We start from the raw sequence: 21,041 nt of genomic DNA, 5'->3' as shown, positions 1-21,041 counted from the left end.
ACAGGCCACAGGTTAGTACTAAATAGCTGTAACTGGGCTATGCCTGCGAATCTGCCCTCATCTGCTTAGCTAATCCTCAGAAGCTGCCGCTGAGGCATTTTTAAGTGGTTGCTCGTGGATCATCCCGCTCACCCCTTCGTCTCCGTGGCGACCCACTTTTGGTCTTTTGTGCAGTGGCAGTTGGAGAATTGGGTCGTGATGTGCACGGGGCTTTGGCGGAAAAGAAAATGTTTAATAGTCTTGCCAGTTAGCATCCCGTCCTTCCAGGCCTCAGACAAAAAATGAAGCTTATTACACGTTGGAGATCCACTTAGAACTCTTGGGGGGGGGTCTCGTGGGCATGTGGGGCTGTGTGAGCGCACGTGCGTTACCCCGGTTACCGCTGTGTGATTTGGGCATGTCACCAAGCTCACAGGTGTGGATGAGATTAGTCCCTTGGCAGACAGCTGGTGACCAGCTAGGGATGGTTGCCTAGGGTCTCAGAGACTCCAGTTTTACCGCTCCTGGCCGTCTTCTGAAAGGACTCTGAATACTCCCACAGAGATGCCACACACTCATGGTTATTCTTGGACTAGTCATGACATCCAAGAAATAAAAACCACTTGGCTGTCCATAAACAGGCGAATGAGGGAGGAAAAAAAAGTGGCTTATACACACAGTGGAATAGTATTCAGTCATAGGAAGGATGCTATCGTGTGTGTGTGTGTGTGTGTGTGTGTGTGTGTGTGTGTGTGTGTGTGTGTGTGTGCGCGCAGGCTTTCTTGGAGATGGCGTCCACTTAAACACCAAGGGTTGATATCTGTATGTCTGGCTTGGTGATGAGGCATGGTTCATTGTCACTAAAAGGTTCTCTATGTCCCTCAATGGCAGGGGGATGCTGTGTGTACCCCTGGAGTCCATGGTGCCTCTATCTGCACACAGATGCAGCTGGGGGCTGCCGCCATAGGGCGTGGTAGCTCCACCTCCCCGCCCCCGTCATGGAATGACAGAGTTTTTGTATGGTCATGCTCAGACTTTTTACGATGGGGCTTCTATTTTAGAAGCACGTTAGGTCGGCAGAGAAGCTGTGGGGATCGCTGGGATTCTGTAAGGCCTGTGGAGTGTACACCCTGCCAAGTCCTCAGCTGCCCACATGTCTCCTTAGTGTTTCCGTAGTTCGCAGCTGGCACGATGAACAACCAGGTAGCATTGTGCCATGGTTTGCAACAGTCCACATGGGGCACCTGTGGTGGCCTTCACCTGAGGTCCCTTGTCTGTCTGGGACCCCCTCATCCTCCTGGGGTTCCTCTCCTCTGTTAAAGTTCCTCAGATTCTTCTTGGTTTTGGAGACCTTTGGGCGGTTTGTGAAAGTGGTCAGGAGTTTTGTAACACACATCACTCTTTTTTTTTTTTCTATTTTTCGGAGCTGGGGACCGAACCCAGGACCTTGTGCTTGCTAGCCAAGCGCTCTACCACTGAGCTAAATCCCCAACCCCAACTGTTTTTTGTTTTTTTTAAGCATGCCACCATTTGAGTTTTGAACACAAAAGCTGGTCTCTGGGTGAAGAGAGGCTGTCTGAGCAGCTGGCTTTCCCTACAGCTCCTCAGGCTGCACCTGGAAAGAGCCCAGACTGCCCAGGCCTCCTCTCCACGAAGACCCAAATCTCATTTGGAGCCCGGGAAGAAGTAAAAATAGCTTCGTCCTATGGCAAGATAGAAGCTGAGGCAGGGGAGTGATGCCCTAGCTCTCCAAAGACTCTGGCATCATCGGGCTCTCTCTGACGGCCTCTTAATTACTTATGGTACCTACAGCAATCCTGGCTTTGGAACAAACGCAGTGGGAGAAAATGTATCTATTTGTAAGCCCCTCTCTGTGTGTTTATTTTTAGCTGTTGCACTTAACTCAAGAAATACACACACACACACACCCAAAAAAATCAGGCACAATATGTTGTACAATATGTAACTCAGGAAAGAACACCCTGAATTCTCACTGTGGCTCTACTCCCCAGGCACTGCGTGGAGCCCGAGGGGGAGCGTCTGGAGGCCCTTGGGTGGAGCCCCCTGAGGGGAGATGGACCTCAGCTGGCTTGGGATTTCCAATCCCTGATACCTGCATATCGCCATTCTCTAAGCAACTTCAGTCTTCCCGAAACCCCACCCAAGGCAGTTGAGATTGACCAAGAGCCCTCCCACAGGGACCCTGGGGACCCCAAAGTCACTGAGATCACAGCACCCAGGTGGCTCTTACACCAGCTTTTGATCTTTTGTGTCACCCCCCCCTGCTCTTGCAAGGGGTCATCTACATTTGCATCAAGAGAGTAAAGCTGTCACACCCGGCCCACATGGGCACTGATTGAGCTCTTGGGCTCACCGGAACTAGGCAAAGGGAGGTTTCATTTCTTTGTAAGGGTCAAAGAAAAATAATAATATAGACTCAACACACGGTGCTCAAAGTCTCCTTCTCTCAAATTCCTTTACTAAACAAACTCAGGAAGCCAGCCGAGACTGGAGCTGGATCTCTAGCAGAAAGACACGTGGATGGAGGGCCTTGCGAGACTGCTCTGCTGGAGCATTTATCTCGAATTCACAATGCCTCGCATTTGAGGCTGAGCTATTACTGTAATTGGATTTTAATAAGGCCAGAGAATTGTCTGGAGCTTAGCTTGCTGCCTGTACCAACGGGAGGGCAAGAGGCCTGTGCTGTGCCACCCTCGCCAATTGTGGAAGTTTCCTAACTCAGACCCCGAGAGTTCTGCTGCTCCCTGCTCTACAGCACAGTGTTCTACACGGTCACGAACAGCGCCCGCGAAGCCAGTTGCTGGTATTCACGTTAGCCGTTCGTACAGCGGACAGATGATTCTGAAGTCTGAACAGCGGATTGCTTTAGGATACTTTAATTGCATCTCTGTAATCTGGACTCCACGTTTTGAGCCTGTCTCTGGACTTCTAATCAACCAGGCAGACTTCTGAGCCTCTGGAATTCCTTCCCGGCCCCTCCTTGGAATTTTCCATGATTAGTAAGGATGAGGGAGCAAAGTACATGTGGCTCTCGGCTGTGATGTGGGGGCTAAAACTGTTTTTCCCAAAGCCAGGTGTGAGAACTGGGTTCCCTGAAATACACAGACCTTGAGATAGGAGTCTCTGGTCCTTTCTTTCTGTCATGATTTGAATATGCTCGGCCCAGGGGATAGCAGTATTTGGAAGTGTGTGGCCTTGTTGGAGTAGGTGTGGCCTTGTTGGAGTAGGAGTGGGTGTGGCCTTGTTGGAGTAGGTATGGTCTTGTTGGGGTAGGTATGGCCCTGTGGGTGTGGGCTTTAAGACCCTCATCCTAGCTGCCTGAAATCAGTATTCCGTTAGCATCCTTCAGATGAAGATGTAGAACTCTCAGCTATGCTTGCCTGGATGCTGCCATGCTCCCACCTAGATGATAATGGACTGAACATCTGAACCTGTAAGCCAGCCCCAATTAACTGTTGTCCTCACAAGAGTTGCCTTGGTCATGGTGTCTGTTCACAGCAGTGAAACCCTAAGACATTTCCCAAGATGCACTGATGCTCAGCTTTCTAGAGGTGACTAGAAATAGCCATCCTGTGGCCTGGTGGCCTTTGGCTCTCAGAGCCCCCTACAGGGCATTTGCATCACAAGAAGCCCAGGCCATACTCTGTGCTCCCTGTGTTTATCTCCCTAGTTAGGAGCACTAGAAGCCAGGACTTGGGGGATCCCTTCAGGACTGCCTGTTCCCCTGACTTGGCACAGGGTTTCCACCTGCTGTGTGTAGCCCTCATCCCAGAAGAGAACCAGCTGAGACGGCTTCTATCTTCTTTATCTATGGTCTACTCTCAACCCGGGATTATTTAGATTTTTAAAGACAGGATCCTGTGTAGCCTCCACTGGCCTCAAACTCCATGTGTAGCAATGGATGCTCTTTAACAGAGGGTTCCTCCTGCTTCCACCTCCCTCATGCTGAGATCACAGACCAGCACCACTGTGTGCAGCTCATGCCAGGCTGTGGTGGGAACCAAGAGCTCCTTGCATGCTGGACAAGCATTCTACCGTCTGAGCGACATCCCCACCAGCCACCTTCAGAGTGCAGTCAGCCATCACGGCTTCCCACAGCGCCCTCTTTACTGTCCTCTGAATGTAGCTGTCCATAGACCCAGCCCTGCAGAAGACTCATCCTGCTAGTCTTGCTTCATAGACCTGACTTCCAGTATATGAGTGAAAGGCAGTCATGCATTGAAAAGTCATTTCCACAAGAAAAACAGCCCCAAGCCCTACACTGCAAACAAAATGTTAGGCAGTAGGAGGAGGGGAAGAGCACCGTCCCCCGCCTGGGCCACGCCGGGGCTTCCTTAATGTTCATCTTTCCCCACATTAAGTCAGGCACTTCTGAGCCAAGCCCTTGGGGAGGAGGCGGTGTGACGTGAGCAGAGACCAGGCAAGAGCGTGTTTTGTGACTGCCTTTGTTGAGATCAAGGGGATAAGGGATCAGAGTGATTAACTGTGTCTCTGGTTCCAATTAGGATGCCAGTCAGATTTATATATGGCGAGTACATGCGGGTTGGGGATTTAGCTCAGTGGTAGAGCGCTTGCCTAGCAAGTGCAAGGCCCTGGGTTCGGTCCCCAGCTCCGGGAAAAAAAAAAGCTTGGAATGGCGAGTACATGCAGCTGTTGCACTGGCCTTGGGCCTGGCCTGATGGTGCTTGGGATCTGAGGAGAGGCCAATGTTCAGGGGGATCTGAGGAAGGATCAGTGCCTTGGGTTCTCGAGACACACACCCATGTTGGCGGGAGCAGGCCACTTTGTACCATGTGGCTCCGACTAGTCTTATTCTAGCTTGGGTAAAACTCGGCAGAGGGCTGTGGTACTGGCTGTAAGGTTAGAATGAGATTTGGGGATGTGACTGAGTTCTTCGGGCTCCATTTCCTCATCAGAAAACAGTGAGAACCACATGTATCTAACAGGGTGTGGATTACGTGGCCAGGTTGGGAGAGACGTCTAACACCTGTCTGTAATCACAGACGTAGCTCAGTGCTGCCAACATCACAGAACGGGGGGCTTCCCAATCTCCACCTGTCAACCTATTGATGAGGTTGTTGTAGGTGGCTGCTTCTGAAGGACATCAAACGGCATCCTTTACTAGCAAGCCACCCCTAGAATGGTGACCATAGGAAACTTCCAGGTACTTCCCAGAGGTTCACAGTTGATGAACCCTTATCCCCCAAACAAAAGCAAGAAGATGCAAATGTCACTATAAATAACCAGCAGTGGTAATCAATCACAGATTGTCTATGGACTTCCTGGGCATCAGCTCAGGGGTCTAAGCATCCCAGGACACCAGGGACTAATAATACAAGACAGAGAGACTGCACATCTAGTGGGCTCTTTGAGAGAGGCATCTACAGCATCAAGCCAGACTCAGGTGACAGGTGATGGGTGTTCTGGAGAGAATCTCAGGGGACACCCCTATGACAGGTCAGAAATAGGCTCTACTCAATGATCTTGCTCTGGCCATGAGCCCCAAAGACTCTGGGGTGTATTCTGTCCCAGTCATGTGCTAATATCAGGATACTCAGATCCTAGGACAGAGGTACCAATGACCTGATGCTAGGACACAGGACAGACCATCCCAACCCCAGGCTGGCAGATGGGAAGTGGAGGGTGGCCTTCACCCTCAAAGCACAAACAGACAGGGAGTGAAGGATCTAGGCTGCACCCCGGGGTGTTCTTGGACCAGTGGATCATATTGGATTTCTCTAGCTAAGGTGAACTGCGGACACTTCCCACAGTCAAACATCTGCTTATCACAAGTGAAGTGTCAGCACATGAGGGAAATAAAGGGCAGCTCTGCCCACATGGCCCAGAGTACTTGCCATGACGGACCAAGAACAGCCATTAAGCTCAAGGTTATGCACACAGCTCCTCCCACCCTTGACTCATGTGATTCCAAGCTTGCACCCAAGATCGGGAATGGCGCATGACCTCTGACCTGTGACCTGTGTTCTTTCACGAGACTTTGGCAAACTTGGGGCAGGTCAGGATCCTCCCCAGCCCCCAGTCCTCATCCTGTAAATCTAAGCATTCTCAGGGATGCTTTTCCAGAAGAAATCAGGGTGCTCAGTGGGTTAGCTTTTATAATGTCTCCCTTTCTCCCCTTATCTGTGCTAGCAGGAACATGTCCCACACGTGGGGCAATGTCTGCACACTGCAGAGTCTGCCAGGTGCATCTCCCTGCATTTGAGTCCTGAGTAGATGTCTCCCTTTGCCTCCACTGAGAGCGGTTTCCCTTCACCACAGGACTTTGCTCCCACGAGGTACATCGGCACCCCTCCTTCTTAATGCCAGGGGTCACCCCAGGACCATGTATGTCCATCCCAGGCCATGTAACACGATACCAGGCCTCATGTTCTATACATGTCAGTGCTTCAGTGTGCTCTAGTCTCCCTGGACTTTCCAACCACTGAAGGAACCATTAGGGATGGCCCCAATGTTATAATACCATAATTGTGTTATGAAATACATGGATCAGGCAACCACGGGGCACCTTTCCCGTGTTTTCTCCAGTCATCTTGAGACTTTGACTTACTAGGGTGGTGTCTTCAGAACACACAATCTAGAATATTCTTATGGAACAAGTTATTTCTTATACGACTGAATTCTGTCAGGAACAACAACAACAGCAGCAGCAGCAGCAACAACAACAACAACAGCAACAACAACAACAGCAGCAGCAGCAACACCCTCAAAACAAGGACAGAAAGTAACTGTTTTATTCTGAGATGTCTGCAGCACTTTTAACTGTGCCTATTTCTCTCTGACTGTGACCCCTGGGAAGCTCGCACCACGTGGTGGTCACCTACAGCGCTCGGAGGACCATCCCGTCGCTCAGACTGTGGCATGCATCTCTAAAGCACGCCTCTCTCTGACCTTTCTAGCTGCACCTGTCTTTCACAGCATTACGTGACTACAACTGAACTAGCACCATGACTGAGGGGGCCGCAGAAGGCTGGGCCATTTTTCTTTCAGGTAATATCATGATCTTATCCCTAATCCACATGACACGAGGTGACACTTCTCACCCACACGAGTGACATCTCACACTCTTCTTTCCAGGAGACAATGAGAATCCTCAACTGTTTGCAACAGTTTCATTAACCATGAACACCACTGAGGTCACTGTGGCCAATAGGAAGACCCCTTGGCAGCTTGAGCAGAGTGCCAGGAGGTCATCTTGTGGGAGTAGAAACAGACACCGGAGAGTGTGAGAAAGTCAATGCAGAGGTGTCTGTGTCATTCTCAAGGACAGAACTCAGCTCGATCCCTGGGGCTGCTGAGAGATTAGAACGTTCCTCACAGGGAGAACGGGTTCTGAAGTTCACACCAACATCCCGTGTTCTGCCTCATTTGGACCATTCTGACGCCACATTGGGAGTCTTCCAATCAGAAAGTCCGCAGCAACTACATTGCCTTGTAGCTCCCTGCTTAGCATCTTTACCCCTGCATTCATTTTGTACACACTGGACCAAGATATACCGAGATGTGCCAACCCTCGCACACAGACCAAGGATCATCGGGCCTGTGGGTGCACAGTAGGGGGGGACGGGGGGTGGCTCTTACTGTACATGGGGTCTTCATTCATACATCTCTGGAGCCAGGAAGTGGAGGGAACACTCTTGCTGGTGTGACAGCCAGTATAGACACATGTATGCCCGGCTTTAGCATGAGTCACTTACCTAGAAATAAGAGGAAAGGTTTGTGAGTTGAGTAGAGTCTTTCCCATTGGATTCTTGGCCTACTTACTTCCTGTAGCAGTCATACACTTCAGGACCAAAGACAACTTGGGGAGGAAAGGGTTTATTTGGGTTACAGGTTACAACTGGTCATCAAAGAAAGCAAAAGCAGGAACTATAGAGGCACACTCCTGACTGGCTTGCTCTTCTCCTGGCCTTTGCTCAGTCAGATTCTTAAATAAACCAGGTGACCACCCCCATAAGTGATTCTGGGTCCTCGTAAGTCAACTAAGCCATCAAGAAGATGTCCCACAGACTGGTCCATTGGCCAGTCTGATTCAGGAAATCAGACTGAATTCTGATTGAGGTTGTGAATCTAAATTTGTCAAGTTGACATCAGAAACCACGGTGGTGCCTTAAGTAGTGATGTCTGATCCTTCTGTAATGACCAGTATCTATCTGAAACTTTTTAGTTTGTTTTGTCTTGTTTTTTGAGATGGGGTCTCCCTAGTAGCCTTGGCTGGCCTGGAACTCATTGTGCAGTCCAGGCTGGTCTTGAACTCATAGAGACCTCTCAAGTGCTGGAGTTCAGGGAAAGAGCCACCATGCCCACTCTGAAACCTCTTGTGCTTTCTAGTGTCATTCTACTTCCCTGAATCCTGGGGCCATGGAGAGACAAGTGCTTACAGGTTTGGGGACTCAGAAAGAGCGAAAGAGCCAAGGCAAAGGTAGCATCTCTGTTACCTCATCTGGTCTCTTCAGCCTCACCACTCACTCACCAAGGCTCTCACTGGCAAACAGCCAGGAGAATGCCCAAGACCAGCATCTCCCAAGAAGCCTTGGCTCCACTCATCTTGCTCTTCCCCAGGCAATTCTTTCTACCATTTTTAAACTGTTCTTCTGTGTAAGGACCAGGATAATATCCCAACTAAATTACCTCCTCCCACAGCCTGAAGGGTCCAGTGACACCATAGCTGGAAGGGTTCAGCTACATCACAGCCCAGCTACACCACAGAACACAGCAGAAGTTGTTTGAAGGCTTTGAAACACCTGACTCTGAGAGGACCCCGGGATAGTGAACTGCCCATAAAACGACAGTTCTTCTCACTTCATTGGCGTTGTTCCTGGTGGACACCGTGGAACAGACATAATGCAATCATGCCACAAAGGCCGCTAAGTAAGTGTCCAGAATTGTAAAGAACGTGCTCTCCTGCATCCCATGCCAAGTGAGCTCGTTTGGCTGCCAGACAGTCCCCCAGCAGTTCCCACTCCAAGCTCACGCTACAGAGGAAGAAACTCTTGAAACTGGATCATGGGAGGGATTTGGAAGAGTCTGAAGAGGCAGCTTGGAGAAAGCTTGGGAATCTTACTCACTTCTAACTGGCGACTTTTGTAGAAGCTCAGAACAACAAGCTTCCGATCAACATGAGCACAAGAGCGACTGGCCGCCCTGGTGTCAGGAGGAACGAGGGCTACCAGGACTCAGAGTAGAGTTCATCCCTGCTATATTCTGGCAAATAACTTCTCAGAATTTTCTCTTACATCTTGAGAGTATAAATAAGATTGGACTTTAGAACATGAGATTAATTTATTTGGCCTATAACACTGCAAGAGAGTGAAAGTTCAGGGAATGGCGTGGTTCCTGCTAGCTGCTTTTAGCTTGGCTTATAGTGAGATTGGAGAGCAGAGAACAGAGCTGAAAGATCTGGAGGAAAGAGAAACAGACACGGTTTAGATTAGCCAGAAAAGAAGTGACTTAATGTTGGAGGGGAATGGTTGTTAGGGAGATTAGTACAGTTAAAAAGGAATCAAGTGCTTTGCACCTAGATAATAGGAAAGACACTTTGAGAAACTGGCAGAACTGACCAACCCCACCCCTTACACTTTGGTAAATATTTCCCTGGGCTCAGCCACTGCTGATAGTTTTACACATCTGCGGATGTCAGTGTTAGGGAGTGTGTTATGGAGGTGTTCACCCAAACTTCAGAGGAGGGTTGGGGAGGTCAGGAAAATATGGCAGAGTCGGAGTCCCTGAAGACTCTGAGGAGCCATCTGTGAAGCTATAAAGGTCAGTAAGACTCTGCTGGGAAGACAGGCCAGGCCGAGAAAGGAGTGAGTCCAGGAGAGAGGGAAAGAGCTGCGAATAGCAAGGGCTTCACAAGCCTGTTGGAGCCTGCCTCATGATGTGTCCTGGATGCTGGATGTGGAGCTACAGGGTTACTCTGTGTGCTCTGGTGGCATCCTGGTTGGAACCGCTACCTACCCCTATTCGCAATCATTCCACCTTAGACTACCTTGCTTCCTTATTTTATTATTATTAATTATTTTATTGCTTTTATTCTACAATTTTAATTATTTTGTTATTAGCTTCTATTAATATGATTGCACATTCGTATTTATTATTACTAGAGTACCTTGCCTTCTGAGTTTATAAAGTCTCCTAGCTAAGAGCTTGCTTTGGGTCTCAGAGGAGACTTTCAACATGGAGTTTTAAACACTAGTGGAACTCTTAAGTCTTTGGAGACTTTGGGAAGATGCATTTTGTTTTATAAGATGACCATGAAACTCTTGGAGCCAGGGCTGAATGTTATCATTTGTAGGTGAGTCGCCACCCATTGTACCCCTCCCCTCTGCCATGGGCTTGTGTATTAAATGTTTGGTGAGTCAGGGCATGGAGTGATGTGGGGAGGGTCAGGAAACAGGAAGAGGTGGGGCCTGCCTGGAGCAAGCAAGTCATGAGGTCAGGTATCTGAAGATGTCCTCCTCTCTTTGCTACCTGGCTACCATGGGGTGAGCAGCACGAGACATGTGATCCTCACTCTGTGATATGGTACCTCCTCCCAAGGGGCCCCAGAAACGTGAGCCAAGAAACTGTGCACTGAAAAACCGGGTAAATGAGCAAAAGACGCTGTTCTCTTGTATTTCTGCCAGGCATTTGGTCACAAATACCTGTAGCGACCAGCATGACACACGGGGCTTTTCCTTTCCAGGCTGTGGCAGGAAAGACTAAAGTCTTCTTCATTTTCCACCTTGATACACACATGGGGAGAGAGACAGACAGACAGACAGACAGAGACAAACAGAGATAGAGACACAGAAAGAGAGAGACAGAGAAACACAAAGAGAGACGGAGACAGACATACAAAGAGAGAGAGAGAGACAGAGAGACACACAAAGAGAAAAACACAGAGAGATAAAGACAGGGAGACAGACACACAAAGAGACAGAGAGAGACAAAGAGGGACACACATACACACACACACATACACACAGAGAGAGAGAGAGAGAGAGAGAGAGAGGGAGGGAGAGAGAGAGAGAGAGAGAGAGAGAGAGAGAGAGAGAGAGAGAGAGAGAGAGAATGAACAGAGCTTGGGTTAGGCAGATGCCAGTGAGATGGGGCCTCAAGTTTGCATTTCTTTCCGGTGCCATGATGTAGAATTTTAATGAGTAAGTTCTGCAGGCTCTCCTCCCAGTCACGTATCTTAGTTCGGCCTGCAGTTCCAAATGTGCACGTGAGTAATGACAATATAATCTGTAATTATGGTGTCCGCGTCCTCCTCAGAGTGCACCCCTTCCTTTATTACTACCGTATACCCCATTAAAAATTTAATTTCCATTTCCGAACACAACCCGTAATATTTCCATTATCCTGCAAACACAACTGTAATGTAAAGGAATTACTGACACACACGGTGAAGCTGAGGGGCCCCCAGTCAGCGCAGCTATCTCTGAGGACACCCCGAAGCTCCTGATCAGACAGAGAAGTGACCATCCTCCTGTTGACGGCTGTTGTCTTAGCAACAAGAGCCATCAAATATTAACAATAATGGCCCTAATGGCCCAGTCAAGGACTTGGTGACACGGAGGCTGTGCCCAGCATCCTCTGAGTGTGCCTCGTAGATGCCTCACTGACCTGGCACCCACAGGATGCACAGTTTTCTCACAATTTGACACAAGCACCAGTGTTTGAACGAGGTCAGCCTGGGCCTTGGTGAGGTCAGAGTAGGCTCCTTTCCCAATCTCTCTACTGCACTGAAAGCCTTGCTCAAAGCTGCTAGGGGTGGTGACATATTCATAGGATGGCTGTCTCAGAGTCCTGCTTACCCTAAACTGCAGGTAGCCCTGTGAGGACCCATGAGAGAGATTTGTCATGTGTCTGCAGGACAAGGGATAAGGCTTAAATTATCTGGGCCAAGGCATACAAGTGGTTACCCATGAACAGTGCTTTGTGACCTAACACACCATGCACCACTCTGAAAAGCATGGTAGAAGATGATTTGTCTAAGGAGGAACACGTTAGCAAGTCTCCAGTGTTCTTTGCACTAGGGAGGCTTCCCTCGTGGCCAGAAGAAACATGGAGAGAGCAGAAGGAAGCAGTAGACCCTTAGGTAGGGAAACTGAGGCCAAGAGTGGGGTGTAAGGCTTAGCAGAGAGAGAGAGAGAGAGGCATGGGCTTTTCCCAGAGCCCCTATCCAATGATGCTTATGTGATCCCTGGTGTGAGCAGTGGGCCCGTGCACAGATGTGTCCACCATGACTTCATGAGTGCAGAATACAGCTGTGTATGGTGGTGTACATGGGCCCTGGGTATCTGCTTCTGTCTCTGTGGGGCTGATGAGGACCAGCTCACACTACCTCTCTGGTCATGTTAGGCTGAGCAAGGTAAGATGCCTTTATCTTAGAGCCTGCTAAATGAATTTCATTAAGAAAATATCATGGACTTGGCTACTCTACCCTTGCCTACTGCTCAAGGTTCACAATGTAATGTTCTACTCCTGGAGGGAGCTCATTCAGAAGTGAGAACCCTGGAACTTAGCCACAGTCTCCCCACCCCCTTCCTCCAGCCAAACGGAGTCATGTAATAGACACTGTTAAAACCGTGACAAGGTCCAAAGAGTACATAAGGACAGACCCATGGCTCCAGCTGCATATGTAGCAGAGGATGGCCTTGTTGGGCACCAATGGGAGGAGAAGCCGTTGGTCCTGCCAAGGCTGGACCCCCCAGTGTAGAGGAATATCAGGGTGGGGAGGTGGGAAGGGGTGAGTGGATGGGTGGGGGAGCACCCTCATAGAAGCAGGGGGAGGGGGAATGGGATAGGGGGGTTATGGATGGGAAACCTGGAAAGGGGATAACATTTAAAATGTAAATAAATAAAAATATCCAATTAAAAAATTACAAGGTAGTACACAACTGTAATCCCAGCATGTTATCCTTCTTAATTAATGTGCTGTGTCTTTTGATAGCCTCTCTCTAGAGCAGAGGTTCTCAGCCTTCCCATTACTGTCACCCTTTAATACAGTTCCTTCTGCTGTGGTGACTCCTAACCATTAAATTATTTTTGTTGTGACTTTGTAACTGTAATTTTGCTACGGTTATGGATTTTGATGTAAATGTCTTTGCTTGCTGATGGTCTTAGACAACCCTTGTGAAGGGGTCATTCGCCTTCCTCAGAGTGGGTGTGACCCACAGGTTGAGAACCACTGCTCTAAAGTGTATGAACTGTGGACTGGGTCCTGTTTCCTGACCATAGCTTCACCTCTGGAACCTGCCATACGCCCCTGAGGCAGCTATGAGTTTAAATGAACAGGCGAGTGAAGATCCCCTCCCTGTCTTTGCAGCTAAACGGTTGGTGTCAGGTCTGAGAGGGTCATGTGTTATTTGCCAGAAGAGCCGGTGTGACTGTTCCTGGGCTTGCTCCCCACGAAGACCCCACACTTAAAACTCCATCTCTATTGCTTCCGGCATTCATGGAGGCTCTCTCAGGCTTGCTATGGACCTCAAATTCCCCATTCTGAACAGATTTTTGTTCCTAGAACACCTTCTAGGATAGGCAGATATCCATCCAACAAGAAATAATGGGTAGATGTCAGCTTCATGCTGTGTGTGTGTGTGTGTGTGTGTGTGTGTGTGTGTGTATGCATCCAAGTATGACTTCATGCATGCAGATGTGCATGAGCTCAAACTCATGTGCCCTTACTCATACGTCATCATCTTGGGTTTTAGACAGGATCTCTCATTAGCCTGAAACGTACTCATTAGGCTCTTCTGGCTGGCCAGTCACCCCAGGGGTCCTTGTCTCTGCCTTTTTAGTGCTGGGTCATAGAGATTTGCATATATATCAAATATGCATAAATATAATAGTATACATGTATGCATTACATATATACATACATATGTGCACACAGACACATAGATACATACATACACACATACACACATACATATGCACATGCATACATAAACACATGCATACACACATACATACATATATGCATACACACACATACATACACACATACACATATGCATACATAAACACATGTACGCACACACACATGCATATATACATACACACATACATATACACACATACACACAGACATGCATATATAAACACATGCACACATACACATACGTACACACATGTACACACACATACACACATGCATACATACATATACTCATACATATACACACATACATACACTTATATATGCACACATATATACATAAGACATGCATACATAAACACATACATACATACACGCATGCATAATACACATACACATGTATACATACATACATACATATTCACACATGCATATGTTCACACATACATATGTACATACACATATCCTGGGACTGGAGTTTGTATTCAGGTCTTTGGCTCACAGGGCAAGGAATTTACAGTGAGTCATCTCCTCATACTGAGCTCCACCTCTGATCCACCCCAGCACCCCAGCAAATGCAGTTTTATCACCTTCCCTACATGAGCCATTGCCCAGGAAGCCAGAAACAGAACAAGTGGAGCAGGGCTCGGTGCTGTCTCCACTGAGTCCCATCTCTGTTGTTCTTTGTTACCTTAAATTGATGTCTTTGACTGGATGTCTCTTAGAGAAAGTCTTAACTGCTATGTAATAAAATCTATTAGAGATTAATTCAAGCTCTCCCACATATAGATTTTGTGTGTGTGTGTAAGATACAGAAGGTTTTAGAAGAATTATTCTCTCACGCATATTTTATTAAAAAGTCTGGTGCTAAACATCACTTTTCTTAAAACAAAATTACTACCTGCAAGGAAATAGCTGTTTTTGAAAGAAAGAAAAGGGGTGAGGGGGGCTTCCAGTGAGCCTTCTGCATTGCGCTGTGAGTTGTTTGTTAAGTACTGAGGGGGTTCTGGGGAGACAGCTCATTTGTTAAATGACAAAATTTCAACTCTGAAGATTCGGTTATGGTTCCCTTTCACAGCAGCATACAATTTTTTCCAAATCTATTCAGGGCTGTAGCTTCCAGAGACTTGCACAAGAGAGCAGAGGTGGAAGGAGGTTTCCTGACAAAGTTCAGGGGGGAAAAAAGGAGGAAGCGACACTTGACACAAAACTTCAGCAAACTCAGAGGACAGCTAAAAACCCGTGATTGGTACAGGAGTCAGAGCCTGAAGTGACCCCACACCAAGCCAGTGCTCAGAGGGGCGGGCTTAGGAGCAGGCTGCATTCCCAGGCAGCCCAGCACTGGGGGCACCCCTGCAATGAGCTTCTGGAATCTATTTAGATGTAGTGAGCTACCCACCCTCTTCCCATTTCTATCTCCCTCCAGGCAATTCAGCTCCCATACACCAGATTCTCACCCCGGGGGTTTCACTTTGCATAGACTTGGGCATCTGGCTGTCTCAGCCTCCTGTGGACATTCTGCCCTTCCTGGGAGCCTAGAGTGGATTCTTCCTCTCTTCTGGGAGCACTATCTAGGGGTGGAGTGGGAGGAGGTCTAGATCCTTACCCCAGAGTCATCCCCAAGAATAAGTCTGCTGGGGAGCCAAGGAGCAGAGAGGGGAAAGGGACTTGCAAAGGCAGGAGGCTGGATAAGGAGAGGGCAAGGGGAAAAGGGATGCAGGGGGCTGGGGGGGGGAGAGAAAATGGGGGGAAAGGATTAAAGTAGGGGGAGGGGAAGTGGAGAGGGGAGAGAATAGTGGAGAGACTGGAAAGAGGAACCAAGGGCATTGTTCCCAGGTTTAATGAATATTCCCAGGCTTGCTTAGCCCACACTATGAGGGGGGCAGGGCAGGGATGTGGAAGTGAGGTCTAGGCTACTGGGGAGGAGAAGTAAAGAGGCAGAGGAATTAAGGGTCTGGAAGACTGGGTCAGCATTACCGCCCTGCTGGTCATTGGCCCTCTGAGGCAGTCCATGTCTCTGCTGCCTGACCCCTGCAGGGAGGCACACAGGACCACATCTGTCCCTTACCCTGGGGAGAGGGATCAAATCACTGTCAGAGTTAGTCCTGGAGGTCCTTCCAGCACCACCTTCTAGGTTCCCTCTTTCTAGCTTGTTTTCAACAACGGGACTTTTGGGGACCAACGGGGGTGTTACTCACAGGGTGGGGGTTGCTTTACTACACTAACAAAAGGTTCAGAGACCCCCAAAGCTGCTCCTGAGCCTTAGGCAGGAGGGGAGTCATGTCTGTCAGGGTGTAGCACACCTGTGGATCATAGGTTTCAGGGAAGGCAAGGTCGGGTGGAAGGTGGGCTGCAGGGCTGGGAGCAGGGTCGCTCAGCTTCTCTTGAAGGAAAGAAAGCAAGATGAAAATCCATTTCCAAGATCGCTGCTGAGCCGAAATCTGACCGTCACGATGGAGTTCGGGGCCTTGGACTTAGCTGCTCAAGCCTGGTCACACACCTGCTACAGAGCAGAAACCCTCATACCAGGAGGCTCCTCCATCACTGCAGTCTGAGCAGACAATTCCATCATCTCTTCTGCCATTTACTCTACCCTAGACACGGTACCTGACTTTCACTCTGGGGTTCACTGTGGCCCAGGAGCTGTTGGCACACTGTGGGTCTGCTCTGGGACAGGTAAGGAGGCAGGGAGGGAGGCAAGAAACCACTTATTTCCAAAATGTAAACGAAAAATAAAAAGGATGCCAGTGGGGCTCATTAGCATTTGTATTTCTTACTTGTTGAGGCAATGTGACTTTGGTATATTGAATTAAATAGTGTTCATTGCTGTAATTAATTCTACTGGTTTCTTCTCGTTTTCTACGTGGCTCCTGGAACCACGGATCTAGGACAACGTTTGGTTTTTCTCGGGCAGCTCCTCTTGGTGCAGAGTGGCCCTTGTACCTTCATGGAACGCACCATGTGTGCTTTGCTGTGAGCCCTGCACCAGGACTCCTGCCACCAGGTAGCTCATCTTTCATCTCTACTCTGTGCAAACTCCCCTTTGGTCTTGGCTTACCATGACCTCTCCAAAGGCGGCTTCTCAGCTTTAGCTGTTTGCCCAAATACTCTGTCTACTGTCAACTGGTAGTGTTTCAGTTTTGTACTTAATGCCTCTTGCATTCTGATATTGCAATTCTGTGTCAGCTCCATCACTATTTTCCTGGCCTTCTTCTGCTTCTCAAGGGCAGGAGTCTCCTCTGACATTTTTTTCCATAATATCTCCAACCCCAGTTATGATTGGCATATAGCAGGCTATAGTATAAAAGTCAAAACCCCAGAGAACACTCCCCTAAAAAAAACCCCACCACCACAAGCACCATCAACATGAACAATTGACACCACAATATCACCAACATAAATATCAGTAAAAAATATTAGCACCTCAACACTGATATCAATCCCCCCCCCCCACTACTGATGGCCTCCCAGTACCTTAGAGAAGTTCCCCAACTCTTGAGCAGAAAATCTGTTCCTCAAACCTAAAGCCAATCCTAGACACAGTGCCTGATTTTGACGACCAAATCAGCAATTCCTTGGTTACCAAAACATACACCACCACCATCAGCATCTGCACCAGTAACATCAATATCACCATGAAAAACACCAACATCAGCATCAAAATATCAGCCTCAAGAGCACTGACATCAACATCATTACAAGCAGCATCCGCAATGCCAAAACAAGAACTCCACCATCAGCATCAATAACATCGACACCACCACTGACAAGACCAACACCCATGTAAACAAAATACCAATATGGTCAGAACAGGCACACTGACATCACTTCCACAACCAGCACCAAGACCACCAACACAATTGCTACCAACATCAGCATTGATAACATCAACATCATTATTGCCACCAACATCACAAATACTCACACTAGAAAAACATTAATGCCTGTACGATAACACAAACGTTACCACCAAGTGGGTAGTGGTTTGAATGAGCAGGGCCCCCAAAGACCCATATATTTGAATGCCTGGCCACAGCTGGTGGAACTTTTTGGGAAGAATTAGGGGGTGTGGCTTTGTTGGGGGAGGTGTGTCACTGAAAGTGGGCTATGAGGTTTCAAAAGCCGATGGCTTTCCCAGGTATCTCTCTGTTTCATGGTTGTTGTCTCAACGTATCGGCTCTCAGCCACTATTCCAGAACCACGCTAGTCTGCCCGTTGACATGATTCCTGCCATGATGTGTACGAACTCTACTACTTTCTGGAGCCATAAGCCCAAAATTAAATGATTTCTTTCTTTTTTTTTTTGAGTTGCCTTGTTTATGGTGTTTTAACATGGCAATAGAACAGTAACTAAGACAAGCAGTATCAGCAATTCAAACTACCCTCATGTAAAGCACTGACAATCAGCATTCTCATCAATAACAGTGTTAGCACCATCAACCCCAACATCAGTAGCAGCACCTTAAAACCAACACCTTCAACACTGATATCAACCTCACCACTGGGAGCAGAAGACTACTGACATGAACCCCATTAGACTACGAACAAAAACCCCATTAGACTACCAACAAGAACTCCATTAGACTACCAACAAGAACCCCATTAGACTACCAACAAGAACCCCATTAGACTACCAACAAGAACCCCATTAGACTACCAACAAGAACCCCATTAGACTACCAACAAGAACCCCATTAGACTACCAACAAGAACCCCATTAGACTACCAACAAGAAGCCCATTAGACTACCAACAAGAAGCCCATTAGACTACCAACATGAACCCCATTAGACTACCAACATGAACCTCGCCAACATCAGCATTAGCACTATCTCAATCACTGTTTTATAGCTGTGAAGAGATGCCATGACCAAGGCAACACTTACAAATGAAAGCATTTAACTGAGGGCTTACTTACAGTTTCACAGGTTTGATCCACAGTCAATGTGGTGGGGAGCATGGTAGCAAGCATAGTCCTATTGTGTTAGCTGAGGGCTATATCCTGATCCAAAAGCAAAGAGAGAGAGACTAGGCCTAGCACCCTTAGTAACACACTTCCCCCAACAAGTCCACACCTCCCAATCATTCTAATCCTTCTCCCCATGATTTGGCATTCAAATATATGGCCCTATGGGAGCCATTCTTATTTAAACCACCGCATTTCACTCCCTGGTCCCATAGGCTGTAGCCATGTCCAATTTAAAAAGTCCCCATAGTTTATAACAGCCTCAATACTTCTGAGACTCATGGCAATTCCTTAACTGTAACTCCCTGTAAAATAAAAAAAGCAGAGTGCATGCTTCCTACATACAGTGACACAGAATATAGCTGGCCATTTCAAAGGGAAGGAGAGGGAGCACAGTGAGGAAACACTGGACCAAAGCAACTGAAAGCCAACAGGGTAAACTCCAAACTCTACATCTCCATGGCTGGTGTCAAAGCTCTTCAGATCTCCACTCCTTTCTGCTTTGTTGACTGACGCACACTTCTCTCTCTTAGGCTGGTTCTACTCCCCTTGAGCAGCTCTCCTTGTCAGGTATCTCACAACTCAGGCATCTCTCACATCTTGCTGTCTCCAACACAATCCAGGCTTTGTCTTCACAACGTCATACAATGGCCTGTCTAGGGCTCCATATGGGGACACCCTTGCTACAAACCTGGCATCATCAGCTTTCTTTAGTTGCAGAGGGAGACTCCACCCCCACCCCTCTTTTTAGTTCCCTGACTCTAATGGCTATAACCATGTGGCCAAAGCTGCCAAATTTTGCTGCTTGATGGGGCTGGAACTTGGAGCCTACCTTCAGTTACATCTGTACCATCTTTCTCTTATTGATGGTTCCCCTCACTGCCTAAGCTTTTTAAAAATTCCTTTTCACAAGTTGGGAGCTGAGCTGGTGGGCCTTGCCCCGAGGTCACCACTCCCTTTATTCCATTTAGGATCAGGTTTTGTGTTCAAAGTTATCTCCTTGGGCACAGGACTCAGCTCCAACTAAACATTTCCTGGTGCCCCTCTTCTCCAGCACCTCACATTTCTCCCCTTTCTGCTTGCTGCTCTTCACTGTAGATCTGCTCAACAGTGACCAGCAATAGCACACGACACAGTCAATGCTGGGCTGTCTTGAATTTTCCTCTGCCAATGCCATTGAACCATACCCTTTCATTTAGCCTCGGGCAGATTTTATGGACCTGGGCAAAAAGCAGTCTCATACTTTGCTAAAATATTATAATAAAGGTCTCTAAGCCACTTAGAAATATTCTTTCCCTCTGAGACCTCTTGGACCAGGCTGTCACAGTTGATGTCACCCTCAGCACCAGTGTCCATGCTCCGACTAAGACTCACTTAAAGTGTTCAGCTGCTTTTGTAGTCCAAAGTCCAAGTTTCCCATATCCCTCCAACACACAGCTTGCTCAGTCTAGTCATAGCAATTCTCCACTCCCTGGTACCAACTTCTGTCTTAGTCACTGTTTTATTGCTGTGAAGAGACACCGTGACCAAGGTAAGTCTTATAAAAAAGAAAGTGAGGGGTGACAACCAAGGTAACTCTTATAACGGAAACCATTTAACCCTGGGACGGGGGGAAGGGTGACAGGGAGGCTTGCTTACAGTTTCATAAGCTTAGTCCATTATCGTATAATGGAAGAGAGCATAGCAGCAAGTGTGGCTCTGGAGCAGTGACTGAGCTACATCTTGCTTTGCAAACCGAGTCAGAGACTGGGTGGGGCACGGACTTTTGAAACCTCAAAACCCAATGACACATTTCCTCCAACAAGGCCACACCTCCTAATCATCCCAGTCCTTCTCAAATAATGTTACTCCCTGATCACTAAGCCTTCAAAAATATGACCTAGGATGACATTCTTCCTCTAACCACCACAAACATCAATAACATCAATGTCATCAACACCAGAATCAAACATCAACACCATTAGCATTGATATCAACTGCACCCCCGGCATTGACCATGCCAGAATCACAATTATGAACACCACTGACGTCAGCTTTCGGTATGAATAATGTCAACAATGCTACCAACACCTGCTAAATCAACACCATCAGTATCAGCACCATGGACAGCAACACCAGCAGCCTCAATACCTTTATAAATACCAGGACTACCACCACCAGTTACAGCACAATTAGAATCAACAGTGGCGACATG

At 47.9% G+C, this 21,041-nt stretch overlaps 1 protein-coding gene across 2 annotated transcripts in view; it reads right to left on the bottom strand.

The window, feature by feature from the left end:
• Window positions 1-21,041, bottom strand: part of Cdh4 (cadherin 4) — a 478,258-nt gene that overhangs the window by 278,567 nt on the left and 178,650 nt on the right. The window contains exon 2 of one of the 2 annotated variants that reach the window (XM_039106754.2): window positions 7,600-7,715. The exons of the other annotated variant lie outside the window; for it this stretch is intronic. Coding sequence (XP_038962682.1) covers window positions 7,600-7,621 — 22 coding nt within the window. The 5' untranslated portion in view covers window positions 7,622-7,715. The remainder of the gene's footprint in view (window positions 1-7,599; window positions 7,716-21,041) is intronic. 2 annotated transcript variants of the gene reach the window in all.

The sequence above is a fragment of the Rattus norvegicus genome, chromosome 3 (genome assembly GCF_036323735.1).
Source record: "Rattus norvegicus strain BN/NHsdMcwi chromosome 3, GRCr8, whole genome shotgun sequence".
Lineage (NCBI taxonomy): Eukaryota > Metazoa > Chordata > Mammalia > Rodentia > Muridae > Rattus > Rattus norvegicus.
This window is presented reverse-complemented; position numbering and strand designations above follow the sequence as displayed.